At 43.0% G+C, this 16,099-nt stretch overlaps 1 protein-coding gene across 2 annotated transcripts; it reads right to left on the bottom strand.

Annotated features, from left to right (window-relative positions):
* Positions 1-2: 2 nt before the first annotated feature.
* Positions 3-14,459, bottom strand: cimap1b (ciliary microtubule associated protein 1B). Of its 2 annotated transcripts, none has more exons than XM_084124685.1 (7): positions 14,028-14,459; positions 2,407-2,520; positions 1,793-1,996; positions 1,585-1,686; positions 1,373-1,494; positions 1,166-1,306; positions 3-753 (listed from the first exon to the last, which is right to left on the bottom strand). In XM_084124685.1, the coding sequence occupies exons 2-7, from the start codon at positions 2,513-2,515 to the stop codon at positions 661-663; spliced, it is 771 nt and encodes a 256-aa protein (XP_083980811.1). In that variant the 5' UTR covers positions 2,516-2,520; positions 14,028-14,459; the 3' UTR covers positions 3-660. The 2 variants fall into 2 exon arrangements, with proteins under 2 accessions (XP_083980811.1, XP_083980812.1); XM_084124686.1 differs by lacking the exon at positions 14,028-14,459 and adding an exon at positions 2,730-2,984 and having other exon boundaries at positions 204-753.
* Between the last annotated feature and the right edge of the window lie 1,640 nt (positions 14,460-16,099).

The raw sequence follows: 16,099 nt of genomic DNA, 5'->3' as shown, positions 1-16,099 counted from the left end.
GTATCTTGATTCAAAGATTTACTTTCTTTCTTGATTTACACAGTAATCATCATTGCTGCCACCATTTTAGCTCTGTTCCAAAACCTACTGAGCTGCATTGCTGTCTGCTACCTACACAGACAGCATCCAAACTGAAAAGGCAACCATATGAACAGGCATAATTAGAAATGTTTCCTGAGCAGCAAATCAGCATATTAGAATGATTTCAGAAGGATCATGTGACACTGAAGTAATGATGCTGAAAATTCAGCTTTGCATCACAGTAATAAATGACATTTTAAAATCAAAGCAGAAATCAGTTATTTTAAATTGTTATAATTTGTTATAATGTTATTGTTTTACTGTATTTTTGATCAATAAAATTCATCCTTGGTGAGTATAAGAAACCTTAAAAAATTTCACCGACCCAAACTTTTGAATGGCAGTGTCTATACAGAGACACTACTATACAGAGACACTTCCATACCTTTGAGTAGGTGTAAAAATTCTAGTTTGGGTAGACTTAGTTCACTTGGTTTTGGAACAACACAGCACAATTATTGCATCTTGGAGCCTTTTTTTTATTTATTACTGAAACATCATTTCAAGTTGTATATTAGTGATATTAAGACCTGCTATGACAGACTGTAGCTTGTTGGACTGAATTTATAAAGGATCTGTTTAATCAGTACCATCCACAATTATGGGAGCGGTGTACTCAGAATGACGAATTCCAAAGGAGAAGCTGGGAGCTTTGGTTCCTGTGAAAGTAACCTGTTGAGAAAGACAAAGAAAATAGTTTTAGTATACTAATTCTTGTTATTTTAAGTAACAGTAGTTTTAGTAGAGAGCAATTCTAAACTAAAAACTGAATATATATACACTACCGTTCACAATTTAGGGTCTGTCAGATTTTTTAAATGTTTTTGAAAGTAAGCTCACCTAGGCTGCATTTATTTGATCAAAAAAACTATTTCTATTTTAATTTATTTTATATATTAACATTTTATATAATCATATATTAAAATGTAACTTGTGATGAAATAAATGGATTTTTTAGCATCATTACTCGAGTCTTCAGTGCCACATGATCCTTCAGAAGTCATTCTAATATGCTGATTTTTCATTTTTAATAAAAAATCTCACTGACCCCAAACTTTGAAACGGTAATGTATTAAGTACAGACCCTTTCTGGATGGTAGGCTCCAGGTCCTGGTTTCTTGGTAGTGTCCCCAGGCATGAGGTTGCGACCGGTCATGCTGTATTCAGGGGCCTTGTGCCTGTACACACATGAATCTACCACTTTGTAGGTCCCTGGGCCTGGAGTCTGAGAAAAGGATTGTTATCATCTTTGCAAAGAACATAAGAGGTACATACTGTAATGTGTCGGCACCTTCTGAAAATCTTCATGGAAGCTGCCAATAGGACTACGACCACTGAAGGAGACATTTGGACAGGCTGTTTTATTCACGACTCTTGGCCCTAATACTGGGGGGAGCAAGTACGCAGCTGGACCTGGAGACAAGATAATGCACAAATGTCTGCAAACGCATGGGAAACATAACTGTTCTAGTAGTATTGCTGTGTATATCTGTTTGAATCTACCTGGTGTTTGGTCATTGCGGAACAATTTAGTTCTCGCAGAGAGGGAGAACGCAGGGGCCAAGTAATTGGTGGTCTTTATTGCCTTTTCAGGTGAGTAACTGCCTGAAAAAGAAATCAAAAGACAGTTGAACTTTACTGTGTATGTTCTTCATTGTTCTACATTTGCACACAGCTACAAAGCCTGTGTGTTTTTTGTTGTGTGAAATACCTGGGCCAGGGGTCTGGAAGGGCTGAATATCCTTTCGCCGGCCATAGACAGAGTACGCAGGGGTTCCGTTCCGACCCACCCTGGTGATGTTGGAGGGAACGAGGTATCCGGGCCCTGGGGAGGAGTTGGCCTGCAAGTCACGAAGGCGCATGCCAAAGCTAAACGCTGGGCCTTTATGCATCCGCGGGTCATGCTGGTTCATTCCTATAAAGGGCAAAGAAAACCCCCAAAATTGAGATTTACTGCAGGGCAATAGCTAGGTATTTTGGATTTAAATAAAATTTAAAAATTAGTTGTGTGTTCTTAGAATCGTTCCAACCTTTCACCCCATTAGCTCCTGAATTACTGTGTTTATTGTGAATTGTGTGTGTGGCCTAATATCACGTAAGATGTCCTCACTAGTTAAAGGGGCTTATAAATCAACCTAATCATGTTTATATTTAAATCTAGTGATTTGCACAGGTTTCTATGATGGTTACTTTTACAAATAGAGGTTGTGTTATAGAAAACATAATTAACCTGATATAAAAACAATGGAAGTCTATGAGATGTCCACACTAATAGTGAAACAAACATCTGTGTGTGTGTGTGTGTGTGTGTTTAGCCTAAGTTACCAGTTGCCCCTGGGAGAGAATATGCTGGCCCTGGACTGTTATACATTGCAGCGATGGGGCCCCTTGGCCGGTGGGGCCTCCAAGAACCCATCCATACATCCACAGACATGATGTCTGTTAAAAAAAAAAAAATATATATATATATATATATATATATATATATAGAATAAAAAAAATACAAAATTAATTTGCATTTCTAATGTAATTTGATTAAATAGTCAAAACATGTCATAGAGTTCTGTAACAGGTAACGTTAACCGTAGCGTGATATCTACAACAAAACATAAAAATATACAACAAACGAAGGAAACACAATAACTTACCTTAAGTGCAAGCTACTGATTTTGTAAAGAAATAACGTTATTCGTTCAAAGCCACGTTCCTACAATATCATCGCTTAGATGGCGACCTTTATCAAACGATAAAAAGTTCCACTTAGATAACTTAAAACGATCGAATTGCGATGCTGAATTACAATATCTGCACAAAATAACTATATTATTTACATCTAAAAGTAAAAAAGAGCCAAAAAGCTGATAAAACTCGCAACTGCTGCGACTGTTCTTGATACTTTATAATTGTTTTCTTTTGCATCTCTATGGCGCCGTCACCTTGGTGATTCTTTGATGTCAGTTTGAGTGACATTCCAATGGAGAGAAGTTCACGAGTAGCTGCTCTACATGCCAATCCACTGTAACCCGTGCAGTATAATTAATTATTAAACAAACCAAATTCAACAAATGCTCCCCTTAGAGATATTTCAAAGTTTAATACACACATACTGTCTTGTCTATAGATCAGATTACAGACTACTTATACAACACTTATAAAACACATCTCTCTATAAATTACATGAACGTCTGTCTATCTCTCTGTGTGTGTGTGTGTGTGTGTGTTAACCGAGATAGGTCTGACTGCAGAACCGCAGAACCATACGTCTTAGCAGTGTGAGGACGACAGCGCCAGCCTAACAGTCTGGTGCCGCAAGTGGGCGCGGCAAGGCATTGCGCTACTTCCACGTTTTAAAGTTTAAAACAACGTTATTATAAAGACTTTGTTTTAAACGATTTAATTGAATATATATAATTAAAATTGATTAATAATATTATAAATTGAACAGAGCTTAAAACAAAAAATAAATAATAGGCTACAATGAAAACAAAGCTTGAGAGTTTGAACATTTTATTTAATTGAAAATAATTTTAAATAGTCAACCAACATAGACCATACACAATAATATGATGGACTGAAAACACACAAAAAAATATAAATTTAAATAAAATGAGTTTTTTTCCCCTCTGAAATATAAAAATAAATCACACACTAGCTGTTTTCTAATTAAATAAAAATACAAAATACTCCTGTAAAAAATTATCTATAAATGGTGTAAGCTACGTGGTAAATTCAACCAGAGTACTCATTTTGTATTTAAGTTCCATTTCTTACTAAATGTCTTTTTAAAAGTATGGAGAAATTTAATGAGATTTAATGTTATGTCATTTTTGTTCTTTATTAGAAGTTATCCATTACTCCAGTCTAACAGATTAAAGATATATGTATGTATATATGCATGTATGTATATATATCATTTATATAGATATAGATATAGGTATATATATATATATATATATATATATATATATATATATATATATATATATATATATATATATATATATATAATACACACAAACACATTTTAATCCATTTTCTGATGTGTTATTGTTGAAATATGTTACCCAGAACATGCAACTTTATGTGCCTACAAAGCATACTGTAGATGTCATTACTTTATTATTTCACAAATTCTCAAAAAAACAAGCACGTGGAGGTATAGATAATTTAATTCTTAAACGAAATCCTGAATTACAACATTTTCTGATGTGTTATTGTTGAAATATGGTAACCTGAATATGCAACGGTATGTGCCTACAAAGCAAACTGGGGTGTCCTTTCTTTATTGTTTCACAAGTTCTCAAAAAAAAAAAAAAAAACAAGCACGTAGAGGTATAGATAAGTTCATTCTTGAACGAAATCCTGCATTACAACATTTTCTGATGTGTTATTGCTGAAATATGGTAACCTGAATATGCCCTTCCATGCAACTGTATGTGCCGACTGAGTAATTAATGATTTCATATGTTAAAAAAGGAGGCTGTACAGGACTAGATAAACTTTCACTACAGAGTATGCACACACAGCATATATGAATCTCTTTAATCAGCGGTTTCTGCATGAAGGAGCCAGAAAGACGACACTTTTGTAGAATATTTATCACCTCAAACCAGCGATATACCACTTCTTAAGCAATAAAGAATAATTAAGACAATACTGCACTGCCATAATAATTTATTACAAATAAAACAAATATATTGAACATGTAAAACAATTAACAGACACAATCTTTTATGAACAAACAAGTTAAACCTTTTACTGTCCTTTTACTGTCTAACCTGAACTCCGTACACTTCCGGCATCAGACTGCTACCCCGCCCACTTCCGGCATCAGACTGTTAAGGCTTGTTGAAATGACAATTATGGATAGGAAGAATGTAGTTGTGGATATCTGAAATGTTCTTTTTGACTAGGCAAAACTGAATTACAGATATCTGCAACACATATCCAGTCTAGCTGTTAAATGTTAAAATGGCTTGCCATAGACAGCGCCTATGGCAAGCCATTTTAACATTTAAAAGCTCGACTGGATATGTGTTGCAGATATCTGTAATTCAGTTTTGAATTTGACGACAAATGACGTCACTTTTGCCATTCATTTGTATGGGGTTTATCATTACAGATATCTACAATTCAGTTGCAGATATCCACTATGTGAATTACGGATATCTGCAACTGAATTGTAGATATCTGTAATTCTAGTTTGAGATATCTTCAATTTGATTCTGACTAGTCATAACTCCAGTTCAAGATATCTTTAATTCACCTCAATTCAAGATATCTACATGTTCCTTTTCAGATATCTTAAATTAAGTTTTGACTAGGCGAAATGACGTTGTAGATATCTGTAACTGGAGTTATGACTAGTCAAAATGACGTTGTAGATATCTTAAACTGGAGTTAGGGATAGTCATAATTTAATTGTAGATATCTATTATCAAGTTATAGATATCTTGAAATTTATTTTGATTAGAGATATCTGAAATTTGATATATCTGTAACTTTCATTCTGCCTAGTCAAAATGTAATTACAGATATCTTGAATTAGAGTTTTGACTAGGCCAAATGACGTTGCAGATATCGTACTCGGTTACCTAATGTAACCTCGGTTCTCTCTAGAAGAGGGAACGAGTATTGCGTAAGTAGCTTACGCTTCGGGAAAGTTCTCTTTCTTCGAGATCTGAAGCCAAAAAATTATCCTTAATTTGCATTTATTGTCAACGCAGTGCAGCGGCAGGCAGACCAAAGCAAGCTGTATAAGCGTGCTCATTGGCTGCCAGGCGGCAACTGCTTAAGCCTACCAGTGAGCCCGGCGTGACGTCACACCCAATGAGGGCGCTTCGCGCCCTCCACACCCTTCTAACCGTCAAGAAGGGTGTGACCAGTGTGTATATATTGAGGGCTCACAGGCTGAACTCTGGTTTTCATAGTCTGAAGCGCAAAAGCTCGTGGCGCGTCACGGCAGGTTACGCAATACTCGTTCCCTCTTCTAGAGAGAACCGAGGTTACATTAGGTAACCGAGTACGTTCTCTTACGAGAGGTTCTCTCGTATTGCGTAAGTAGCTTACGCTTCGGGAACCCATTGTCAACGCCGTGCGCGCCGAGCATCCAACACATGAATCCCAGGGAGACCGGGGAAAAACATAACGTTGAAACAGGTGGCCGGTCGGGCCCACACCTGTACTAAGCACTTCACTTCACATAAATGATAGAGCGGCATAGCCGGTCTGTATACATCAGTGGAAATGGTGTGGCCGGCAGCGCGGGCCCACACAGTGCATAAACACGTATAGGGAAAGGGAATAGAGCAGAAACACTGGTCTATTTGTGGAAAAGAATCCTTCCCCTGGTGCCAACCAGAAAATTAACCAGTATGTGGACATAGTCTGCGCATAAGCGACTGGGCAGCATACATGCCACTTATACTGATAACAGTTTAGCCTGCAGGGCGGGAACTTCCATGTTATAAAACCTCACGAATGTAGATGGGGAGGCCCAGCCCGCCGCCATACAAATATCGTGAATAGAAATTCCGCTGGACCAGGCCCACGAAGAGGCCATGCCTCTAGTGGAGTGGGCTCTGACACCAAAAGGACACTGCAGGTGTTTGGAGGCGTAAGCTGCTGCAATCGCTTCCACTATCCACCTGGGCAGGCTCTGTTTCGAGGCGGCGAGACCCTTGGTGCGTCCGCCAAAAGAAACAAAGAGCTGCTCGGACCGCCTGAAAGCGGCGGAACACGTGATGTAAACTCTCAGCGCCCTAACAGGGCATAGGAGGTTATCACTGTCCCCGTTATCGGATATTGGCAGAGCCGAGAGGGAGATGATTTGTGCCCTAAAGGGGGTACCAATCGCTTTGGGAATATACCTGTGTCTCGGTCTGAGAATGACTTTAGAGTCATTCGGTCCGAACTCAAGACATGCAGGGCTAATAGATAGCGCGTGCAGATCCCCCACGCGTTTTACTGAAGACAGAGCTATCAGAAAAACGGTTTTGAGCGAAAGGTACTTAGGATCCACAGATTCAAGCGGTTCAAAAGGAAAAGCCTTCAGGGCCTCCAGGACCAAGGACAGATCCCAAATAGGAACCGAGGGGGGCCGCGGGGGATTCATCCGCCTGGCTCCTCTGAGGAAATGGATAATAAGCTCATTCCTTCCGATTGCCCGGCTGCGCGTCATCTCAGCGAACGCTGCAATAGCCGCCACATACACTTTGAGCGTGGAAGGGGACCTGCCCTTTTCCAACAGCTCCTGTAGGAAGGAGAGCACTTGCGGAACCCCACATGTGCGTGGATCAAAGCTCTTAGTAGCGCACCATTTAGAGAACACAGACCACTTAGACGCATAGAGCCGTCTCGTGGAGGGAGCTCTAGACTGCGTGATCGTGTTCACGACCCCTTCTGGCAGGTCAACGGGTATCCGTTGATTACCCATGCATGCAGAGACCATCGCTCCGGATGGGGATGCCAGATTGACCCACCGGCTTGAGAGAGGAGATCCTTTCTCACCGGGATCGGCCATGGGGGTGAGTGCGACAGCCTCACCAGCTCTGGGTACCAAATCTGGTTCTCCCAGCGCGGGGCTATAAGGAGCACTGGGTGCTGTGTTACCCTGATCCTTGTTAAAACCTGTGGTAACAGGGAGATCGGGGGAAAAGCGTACAGCGGGAGGCTGGGCCAGGTCTGGGACAGCACGTCCTCGCTTTTCGAGAAAAATTTCGGGCAATGAGCGTTGTCTTTTGACGCAAAGAGGTCGACCTCCGCTCTGCCGAATAGGCGCCAGAGAAACTGGACTGTCTGGGGTTGCAGGGACCATTCTCCCGGGGGAATGATGTCTCTGGACAGTCTGTCTGGACCGACATTCAGGTGGCCCGGCACGTGCGCGGCTCTCAGCGAGTGTAACGAGCAGTGAGCCCACACGAGAAGGCGTTCTGTCAGCTTGCACAGGTTCCTGGATCTGACACCGCCCTGTCGGATCACATAGGATACCACAGACATGTTGTCCGAGCGGACTAGCACATGGTGATCCTGTATGAATGGGAGGAAGCGCTTGAGCGCGTTCTCGACCGCTATCATCTCCAAACAGTTTATGTGGAGGCATTTCTCCTGGTCTGACCACAGGCCAAAGACCGGTTTGCCCTCGAAAGAGCGCCCCAACCTGAGGTGGAAGCGTCCGTCGAGATAACTTTGCGGTGTGAGATGGCTCCCATTGTCACTCCCCGCTGGTACCAGTCGGCCGCTAACCAGGGCTTCAGTGCTGAAAACGCAGCTCTGAGTCACTCTGATTCGAATGCCGCCGGAAGCCCAGGCTCTGTGAGGCACTCGGGCATTCAGCCAGCGTTGTAGCGGGCGCATACGTAACAGACCCAGCTGAAGCACTGCTGCAGCTGAAGCCATACAACCCAGCATCCTCTGAAATGTCTTGAGAGGTGTGGTGCTGCCCGGCTGGAAGGACGCGGCCAGGTGTCGAATGCAGCGCGCGCGCTGTGTCGACAGGCGGGCCGTCATTGCCACAGTGTCCAGATCCAAACCCAGAAAAGAGGTTGATTGACTGGGCACTAATGAGCTCTTGGTCCAGTTGACCGTGAGCCCCAGGCTGTCCAGGTGGCTTAGAAGCACTGTTCTGTGGGCGATGAGTTCGGCCTCTGACTGTGCTAGAATTAGCCAATCATCCAAGTAGTTCAGAATTCGCATTCCCCGACCCCTCAGGGGAGCGAGAGCCGTGTCCATGCACTTCGTAAATGTACGGGGTGCCAACGACAGGCCGAAAGGCAGGACGGTGTACTGATATACCTGACCGTCGAAGGCGAATCTCAAGAATGGCCAGTGACGGGGTATTATCTGGATCTGAAAGTACACGTCTTTTAGATCGAGAGATATAAACCAGTCCCTCGGGCGAATTTGCGCGAGAATTTGCCCGGTTGTGAGCATTTTGAACGGTCTTCTCATAAGAGCCTTGTTCAAACATCTAGATCCAAAATAGGTCTGAGAGCTCCGTCCTTCTTGGGAACGAGGAAATAACGGCTGTAAAAGCCCGACTCGCTCATAGAAGGGGAAACCGGTTCTATAGCCCCTTTGCACAGAAGTGTAGCTATTTCTGCTCGAAGTAGATGTACTACTTCTCCATTCACTCTCGTCTCGGTACGCGCCTGAAAGCGCAGGGGGCGGCGAGCAAACTGCAGAGTATAGCCCTTTTTTACTGTGCTTAGCACCCATTCTGATGCGCCTGGAATAGCTTCCCACGCTTTTGAGTGTGAAGCCAGGGGCAGAATGGCCTCCGGGCTCTGATCGCCGCGCGTCGCGGGCTCGAGAGCTCGAAACGGAGGGGTGGGCGCAGCGCGCGCGCTCTTGGTGCTTAGATATGGCGGATCGCACGCAGCGATAGCTGGCCGTTTTACACACGGTGTCCCGGTGGCTTGGACGGGGAACATATAGTGTGAGGCGCGACGCGCAAGGGCGGCGTCGGGGCGAAATGTTCGTTAGTATGTGTGAGCGCTCGAAGGCAGGCACAGGACTTACATTTAAAACATGACCGGTCGTGAGAGGCCGTGTGACAGAGCGGGCAGTGAGTAGGTGTGGGCACGGTGAGGTGGACACGTGACCTACTTTTAACACTCGAGCGGCTTCTGCCTGCTTTGTGAGAGTGGGCTCTGTGAGAAACACGGGATTTATAGTGCTTGTGTGCAGGGGTGAACACGGAAACGTGGGCACATTCACTGCATTTGAAACACATACGGCGTGAGCCGTGCAACCAGACATTATGCTCATTTGAGATTTCTCTGGGTCGCCGTGAGAACGGTGGTTGCGCGCAGGCGAGCGGGTAGATATACCGGCTCGATGACTGCGAAGTAAACATCTGCAGTAGCCGTGGCAACGGGGACTGACAGAGCGTGAAGCTTTGACAGTGGTCCAGCCGCAGCGGGACTTAACCGTCTTTTCTTCCCTCGTGTTTAGACGCTCATAAATACTCGAGCACCATGAGTAGGAGTGGTACGAGAGGCGGGTTCATTTTCTGTATGTAAGAAAAACTGTCCGCGAGCTCGGAGAAGCGAACAGCATAAATTTTTATCTGCCGCGAGAGCCGGGATCGAACTCGGGTCTCCCGCGCGAAAGCCTATGATTCTGCCACTGAACCACAGGGGAGAACACATTACCTTTCAGTTAGCGCGAAGATATAAGAGAGCGACCTCATGTTCATTTGCAGGCGTGCGTGTATAAAAACAGGCTCGTTTACTGCAATAGTAATATTTCCAGCCGCCTGAACTTAAGAGGGGACTGAGAAATGTGTGAGAATTGGCGGTTTGTCCGGCCACAGCGGGACTAAAACACTCTCTCTCCTCTTTTCGCCGGTGAGTGAGGCGCGCGCGCTGAACGTTGCTCGTGACCGTCCGCTCTGTTATCCCTTGTGAACGGCGCAATCTGCGCGGCCCAACAAGGGGGAGAGCGGGTTCGCTTTCTGTATGTAAGAAAAGCTGGCCGCGAGCTCGGAGAAGCGAACAGCATAAATTGTTAACTGCCGCGAGAGCCGGGATCGAACACGGGTCTCTGGCCGCGAAAGCCTAAGATTCCGCCACTGAGCCACAGGGGAGAATACAATAGCTTTCGGTTAGAGCGAGCATATAAGAGAGCGTCATGTCTTGTGACGGCGTTTGCTTGCAGGCGTGCGTGTATTTATAACAGGCTCGTACACTGCGATATGAACAATTCCAGTCGCCTGAACTTAAGAGGGGACTGAGAAATGGAGGTAGGTCCGGCCACAGCGGGACGAAAACACTCTGTTCTCCTTTTCGCCGGTGAGTGACGCGCGAGGACGGAGTAGCTTTCTTGTAACGTAAAGAGAGCTCCAAGACCGTCCGCTTCTGCCATCCCTTGTGAGCGGCGCAGTTTGCGCGGCTCGAACAGAGGGAGAGGAAGCTCGCTCCGAGACCATCCGCTTCTGCCATCCCTTGTGAGCGGCGCAGTAGCGCGGCTCGAACAGAGGGAGAGTGTCTATCTCATTCGCCTCATCCTCTGACGCGGCGGCGGCGCGGGCGAGAACCGGCGGTTGAGCGGCCGGGAGGGGGGGGCGGAGAGGGCGAGAGAGAAGCTCGAGGGAGAGGTTCCGGCGAGCTCCTCAGTCACAACAGTCTCCGGTGGTCTCTGCGAGCGGCGCTTCTTCTTGCGCGGCCCGGCAGGGACAGGCGGAGCGACAGCTTGGTCGAAAACTTCAAGTCGAGCCCGCAGGGTCGACATTGAAAGTTCCTCGCACTCGGGGCAGCCGCCCGTAGAGAGTGCGGTGGCGGCGTGCTCGCGGCCCAGGCAGAGAGCGCAGAAGAGGTGGCGGTCTCCGTTGCTGAGCGGGGCGCGGCACGAGCCGCAGGAAAAACGAGGCATTTTGACAAAAACGCCTCGTGCTCTTTTAGAACAGTGAGAGAGAGTGTGTGTCGCAGGGCGAACACACACAGCAGTAATAAAAGGATATGTCGCCGGATAGCGTAGCAGGCACGGATGGCTGAAAGCGGCGAAGGCGGCCGGCTTCCTCAGGCGCTGTCCTAAGCTTGCTGGTACCTGGTTTCGACGGCGGCGGCTTCTCAAGATCCAGCGATGCGAAGAGCTTCGCTGAAGACAAGAAAATCAGAGTTCAGCCTGTGAGCCCTCAATATATACACACTGGTCACACCCTTCTTGGCGGTTAGAAGGGTGTGGAGGGCGCGAAGCGCCCTCATTGGGTGTGACGTCACGCCGGGCTCACTGGTAGGCTTAGGCCGGCTACACACTGGCTGCGTGGCGTGAGCGTGGCGTTTCTGAAGCGTGTCAGATGCGTGGCGGCTGCGTCGCGTTTTCTGTGTCTTTGCACACCAGAAGCGTGTCTGACGCGGCGCTGCTGCTGCTAGGTGACATATTGGTGACATGGGGAGAGAGTTGTGGAAGGCTTATACTTCATGTTAAACATAAATATATAGCAGCAAAGACAACGTCGGCAGTGTTGACGGCAATATAGACTATAGAATATTTCGTTCTGTATTGACAGGTGCAGTATTTGAAAATCGATAATATTTTTTTAAATTGCATTTATATTTGCATTTATGTCAAACCCTAGACACTTTCAAACATCAAAATGACATTTATTAATATGTATTCGTGTCAAAATGTCATATAAACATCTTTTCCTATTCAATTTTGCCTGGAAACGCTTCCAAGACGCTTGCGTGTCGCGTGAAAAATAGGCGTCGGTTCTATTTCTAGCAGGCACGCGTTTTCCGCGCGGCTCGAGCCGCGCCTGAGACGCGCGTGTCACGCAGGCAGTGTGCAAGCTCTAACCTGTTAACATGGGAGCCGAAATAAAAACGGACACGCCACGCAGCTGAGACGCTTACGCCACGCAGCCAGTGTGTCACCGGCCTTAAGCAGTTGCCGCCTGGCAGCCAATGAGCACGCTTATACAGCTTGCTTTGGTCTGCCTGCCGCTGCACTGCGTTGACAATAAATGCAAATTAAGGATAATTTTTTGGCTTCAGATCTCGAAGAAAGAGAACTTTCCCGAAGCGTAAGCTACTTACGCAATACGAGAGAACCTCTCGTAAGAGAACTTGGCACTGCACTTACTCGTGCCCGTAGCGAGACACCTGTCGCAAATACACACACACCTGTCGAGTTTGAAATCCATCGGACTAACGGTTCGAGAGATATGCGAATAACACACACACACACAGAGAGAGAGAGAGAGAGAGAGAGAGAGAGAGCGAGAGAGAGAGAGAGAGAGAGAGAGAGAGGCTACAGACAGACGTTTCTGTAATTCATAGATAGATAATAATACAGTACAACATTTATACAACCAGGGAAAAAAATATTAATCATATTCAAGTAAAATTATTTTCAATAATGAAAATACGTTGTATTGTGACTTAATATTCCTTATTAGAGACTTAATAGAGTTTCTTTTGTTCATTTTTCAGATGTTTTGATATATTCATAAATAACAGCTTTTTATTGATTTTATGGTGAATGGCATGAAAATATTTTTTTTCTCTCTTTTTTAGTGTCAACTTTCATCTGATCGTTGTAAGTGATCAATCTAGCAGTCGTCTGCATGTATGATTTGCATTGTTCTTAAAAAATTGATTAGTCAATGATCATTGATGAACAATCAATACATTTCGATTTGTAAATGCAATATTTCTGAATCAAATTCAGAGTTTTTCTTTTTCTCACCTTTTCCTTCCCTTGTTTTTTTGTCAATAGCTGTTACATACACCCAAAGGCTCCTTTAAGAGCCACAGCACAGTGCGTCTTTGGCTTTGTAAGTATATGCATATATTTGTCACATTCTCAATATTTGCGTTTAGGTTCAGTAAAGCTATGTAGATCATGCAGTTATTCATTAATCATGGCTTAATAAAGACAAATAATTGTTAAAGTATAGGATCATCTCATCTGATTATTGGATTTAAAAATTTATTTTGTGGTGAGTGAACTTTTATTATGTAATTAAACAGTATATTAGCCTATGTGCCTAGTGTAATGTAAAAGTTATTTTTACAAAGATGTTTGTTATGGTTTTTGTCTTATGAAAGACTTTGAACTTGGTCAACAGTAAAACCCAAGTTGAAAATAATAACCTAATTTTTATATGTTTGCTAGTAGTAGCTGGAGCTTATCTGGGTAGGTTAAGTTAGAGGTTATAACATTTTAAGTGGAGACAAATTTAGTGTTATTTGTTTATGCTTAAAATACTTTTAATATAAAAAAAAATCATTTTCAATACTAATATTAAAAAAATAATAAGAAGAAAATAAGAAATGCTTCTTTTTAGCAGCATATTAGTATTATTACTGAAGGATCATGTGACACTGAAGACTGGAGTAATGATGCTGAATATCAGCTTTGCAATTATTAGCTATAAATATATATATATATTAATTAGTATTAGTAATTTATTAGTAATTAAAATTACCCCATTTACTCACCCTCAAGCCATCCTAGGTGTATATGACTTTCTTCTTTCAGACGAATACAATCTGAGTTATAATAAAAATGTCCTGGCTCTTCCAAGCTTTATAATGGCAGTGAATGGCCGTTTCTGTTGTGAAGTCCATTAAAGTGCATCTATCCATGATAAAAGTGCTCCACACGGCCCTGGGGAGTGAATAAAGGCCTTCTGAAGTGAAGCGATGTGTTCGTGTAAGAAAAATATCCGGCAGACGGCAGACAGCAAGTCGACTTACGCCAAAAGAGTAACACTTGACGATGAGTGACGATGCGCGGTTACAAACAAACAGGGCTGGACAACAAACTCAAGCTCCTCCAACATTTCTCTTCAGAAATTGTCGTTTTAGACTTTGATTCGTGACTGGTGTTTTGTTTTGCTCTATCCTCTGCGCTTCCGCGTTCGTCATTACGTTGTACGTCAGGTCAAGTGTTACTCTTTTGCTGTAAATCGGATAGAGGATGACAAAACTAACCTTTGGTACATCAAAAATATGATATTTGATAAACAGATCTCACTTGTTTGCTGTTATTAAATCAGGGTTCACTTGAAAATTCACATTTATCCTCCAGAACTCATTAATGTTTTAATATATTTCAGACCCAGTGGAAGTGAAAGAGCAAAGACAAGAACTGAAGTGAAATCTTCAGTTTCAACCTCCAGGAGTAGCAGCTGAAATCTGTTAAAGAGGAGATTGAAGACATGAGTGATCCAGAACCATCCAGAATAGACCATGAAGATACTGAGGAACAAATAGGTTGATGTCCATTCTTGATTCTTCGTAATAAATTAGCTCTATGAAATATTAATAATCAATAATAACTGGTTATAATTGATTATGAATATTTGGATCAGTTAATATAATTAACTAATAAATATTTAATTCCGGGGAAGGGAAATGTCTTTTCTTACTGTACAGTACTAAGAGCCTGTAGTCAAAATCTAAATCGTAAAGTAAACTTTGTTGCAAGCAGAGAATCAGAACCAAATACATATTGTGCACAAGTTTTATTTACTAAATCACAAACATAACTAAACTAAACAAACATACAACAATGTTACATTCCTAAGAGTGGGCTTTGAAGCTTATTTGTTAAATGTAACAAATTATGTGTCTGATTGTCTCAGTCGCTACAACTGCTTTGGTAGATGTGAATTAATAAGCAGTATATGGATGATAAATGATGAAATGCATCTAAATCATAACCTTGTATATAGCAGTTGTCAAACATGTTTTAACTATATTAAAGGTAGGGTAGGTAGGAATTGTCTAAAAAACTTCTTTTCCAAATTTGTTTAAACTTTATTTATATATCAATACATAATTAAAATGTAAGTACTCTGAAAAAGAAAGTATAAAAATCGAGTGTCTGTAGACCTCTCACGACTGTTTTAAAGACAGCTCATTATTTCCATTCACTCCACCCCCTCCCTTCTGGGCTCCTTCCAAAGCCACGCCCCCAAAACACATGAACGCGCGACGCCGACCTCTGAACTGGAAGACGCATTATTTACCTGAGACGAGCGGAGAGGAAGGAGGGCAGTGCATGTAGTGACATCATGTCAGAATCACATGTAATAAAAAAATCTAACTTTATCATTATGAATATAAACAAATAAGATGTATTTTAGTACTCACTATCAAGCTAGCATATTGATATTGGTAAAGTTTAAAATATATATTTTTTGATTCGCTAACGAGCTAGTTATATCTATAAGGCAAAGCTAAAAACAGGTTGCATTGCATACACGTTTTTCCATTACCATCAGTTAAACTGTGATGAAGATGAATTTCGTGTAAGATTCATAACATATACGGTGTTTTGCATGTAAGAGTTTCCATGATGAAAGCATTGTTGACTCTGATGAGGACTACACTCCAGAGACAAGTACCGCATCGTCAGCTCGAGGACAGGTCCGGGGTCGAGGGCAAAGCAGAGGAGGTTGTGCCGTGCAACTAGGGTCCGAGGATATTGACACGCGTTTTATTCAAAGACTTTTTGTTCATTACCTTTTCTAGTACTGTCTTCCTTTTTTGCCTTGTTTGCCTTC

Source organism: Abramis brama (genome assembly GCF_963993115.1).
Source record: "Abramis brama genome assembly, chromosome: 9".
In the NCBI taxonomy this organism is placed as follows: domain Eukaryota; kingdom Metazoa; phylum Chordata; class Actinopteri; order Cypriniformes; family Leuciscidae; genus Abramis; species Abramis brama.
Note: the sequence above shows the minus strand (reverse complement) of the source record. Positions and strands in the feature narration are given on the sequence as shown.

What these genes read in the sequence shown, in the direction of transcription:
- cimap1b (XM_084124685.1), bottom strand. Translation starts at nt 2,515, where the DNA reads ATGTCTGTGGATGTATGGATGGGTTCTTGGAGGCCCCACCGGCCAAGG. An exon ending in TTCTCTCCCAGGGGCAACTG is followed by an intron (nt 1,997 to 2,406) that starts GTAACTTAGGCT and finishes TGCCCTTTATAG; the next exon opens with GAATGAACCAGCATGACCCG. An exon ending in TCCATGAAGATTTTCAGAAG is followed by an intron (nt 1,307 to 1,372) that starts GTGCCGACACAT and finishes TCCTTTTCTCAG; the next exon opens with ACTCCAGGCCCAGGGACCTA.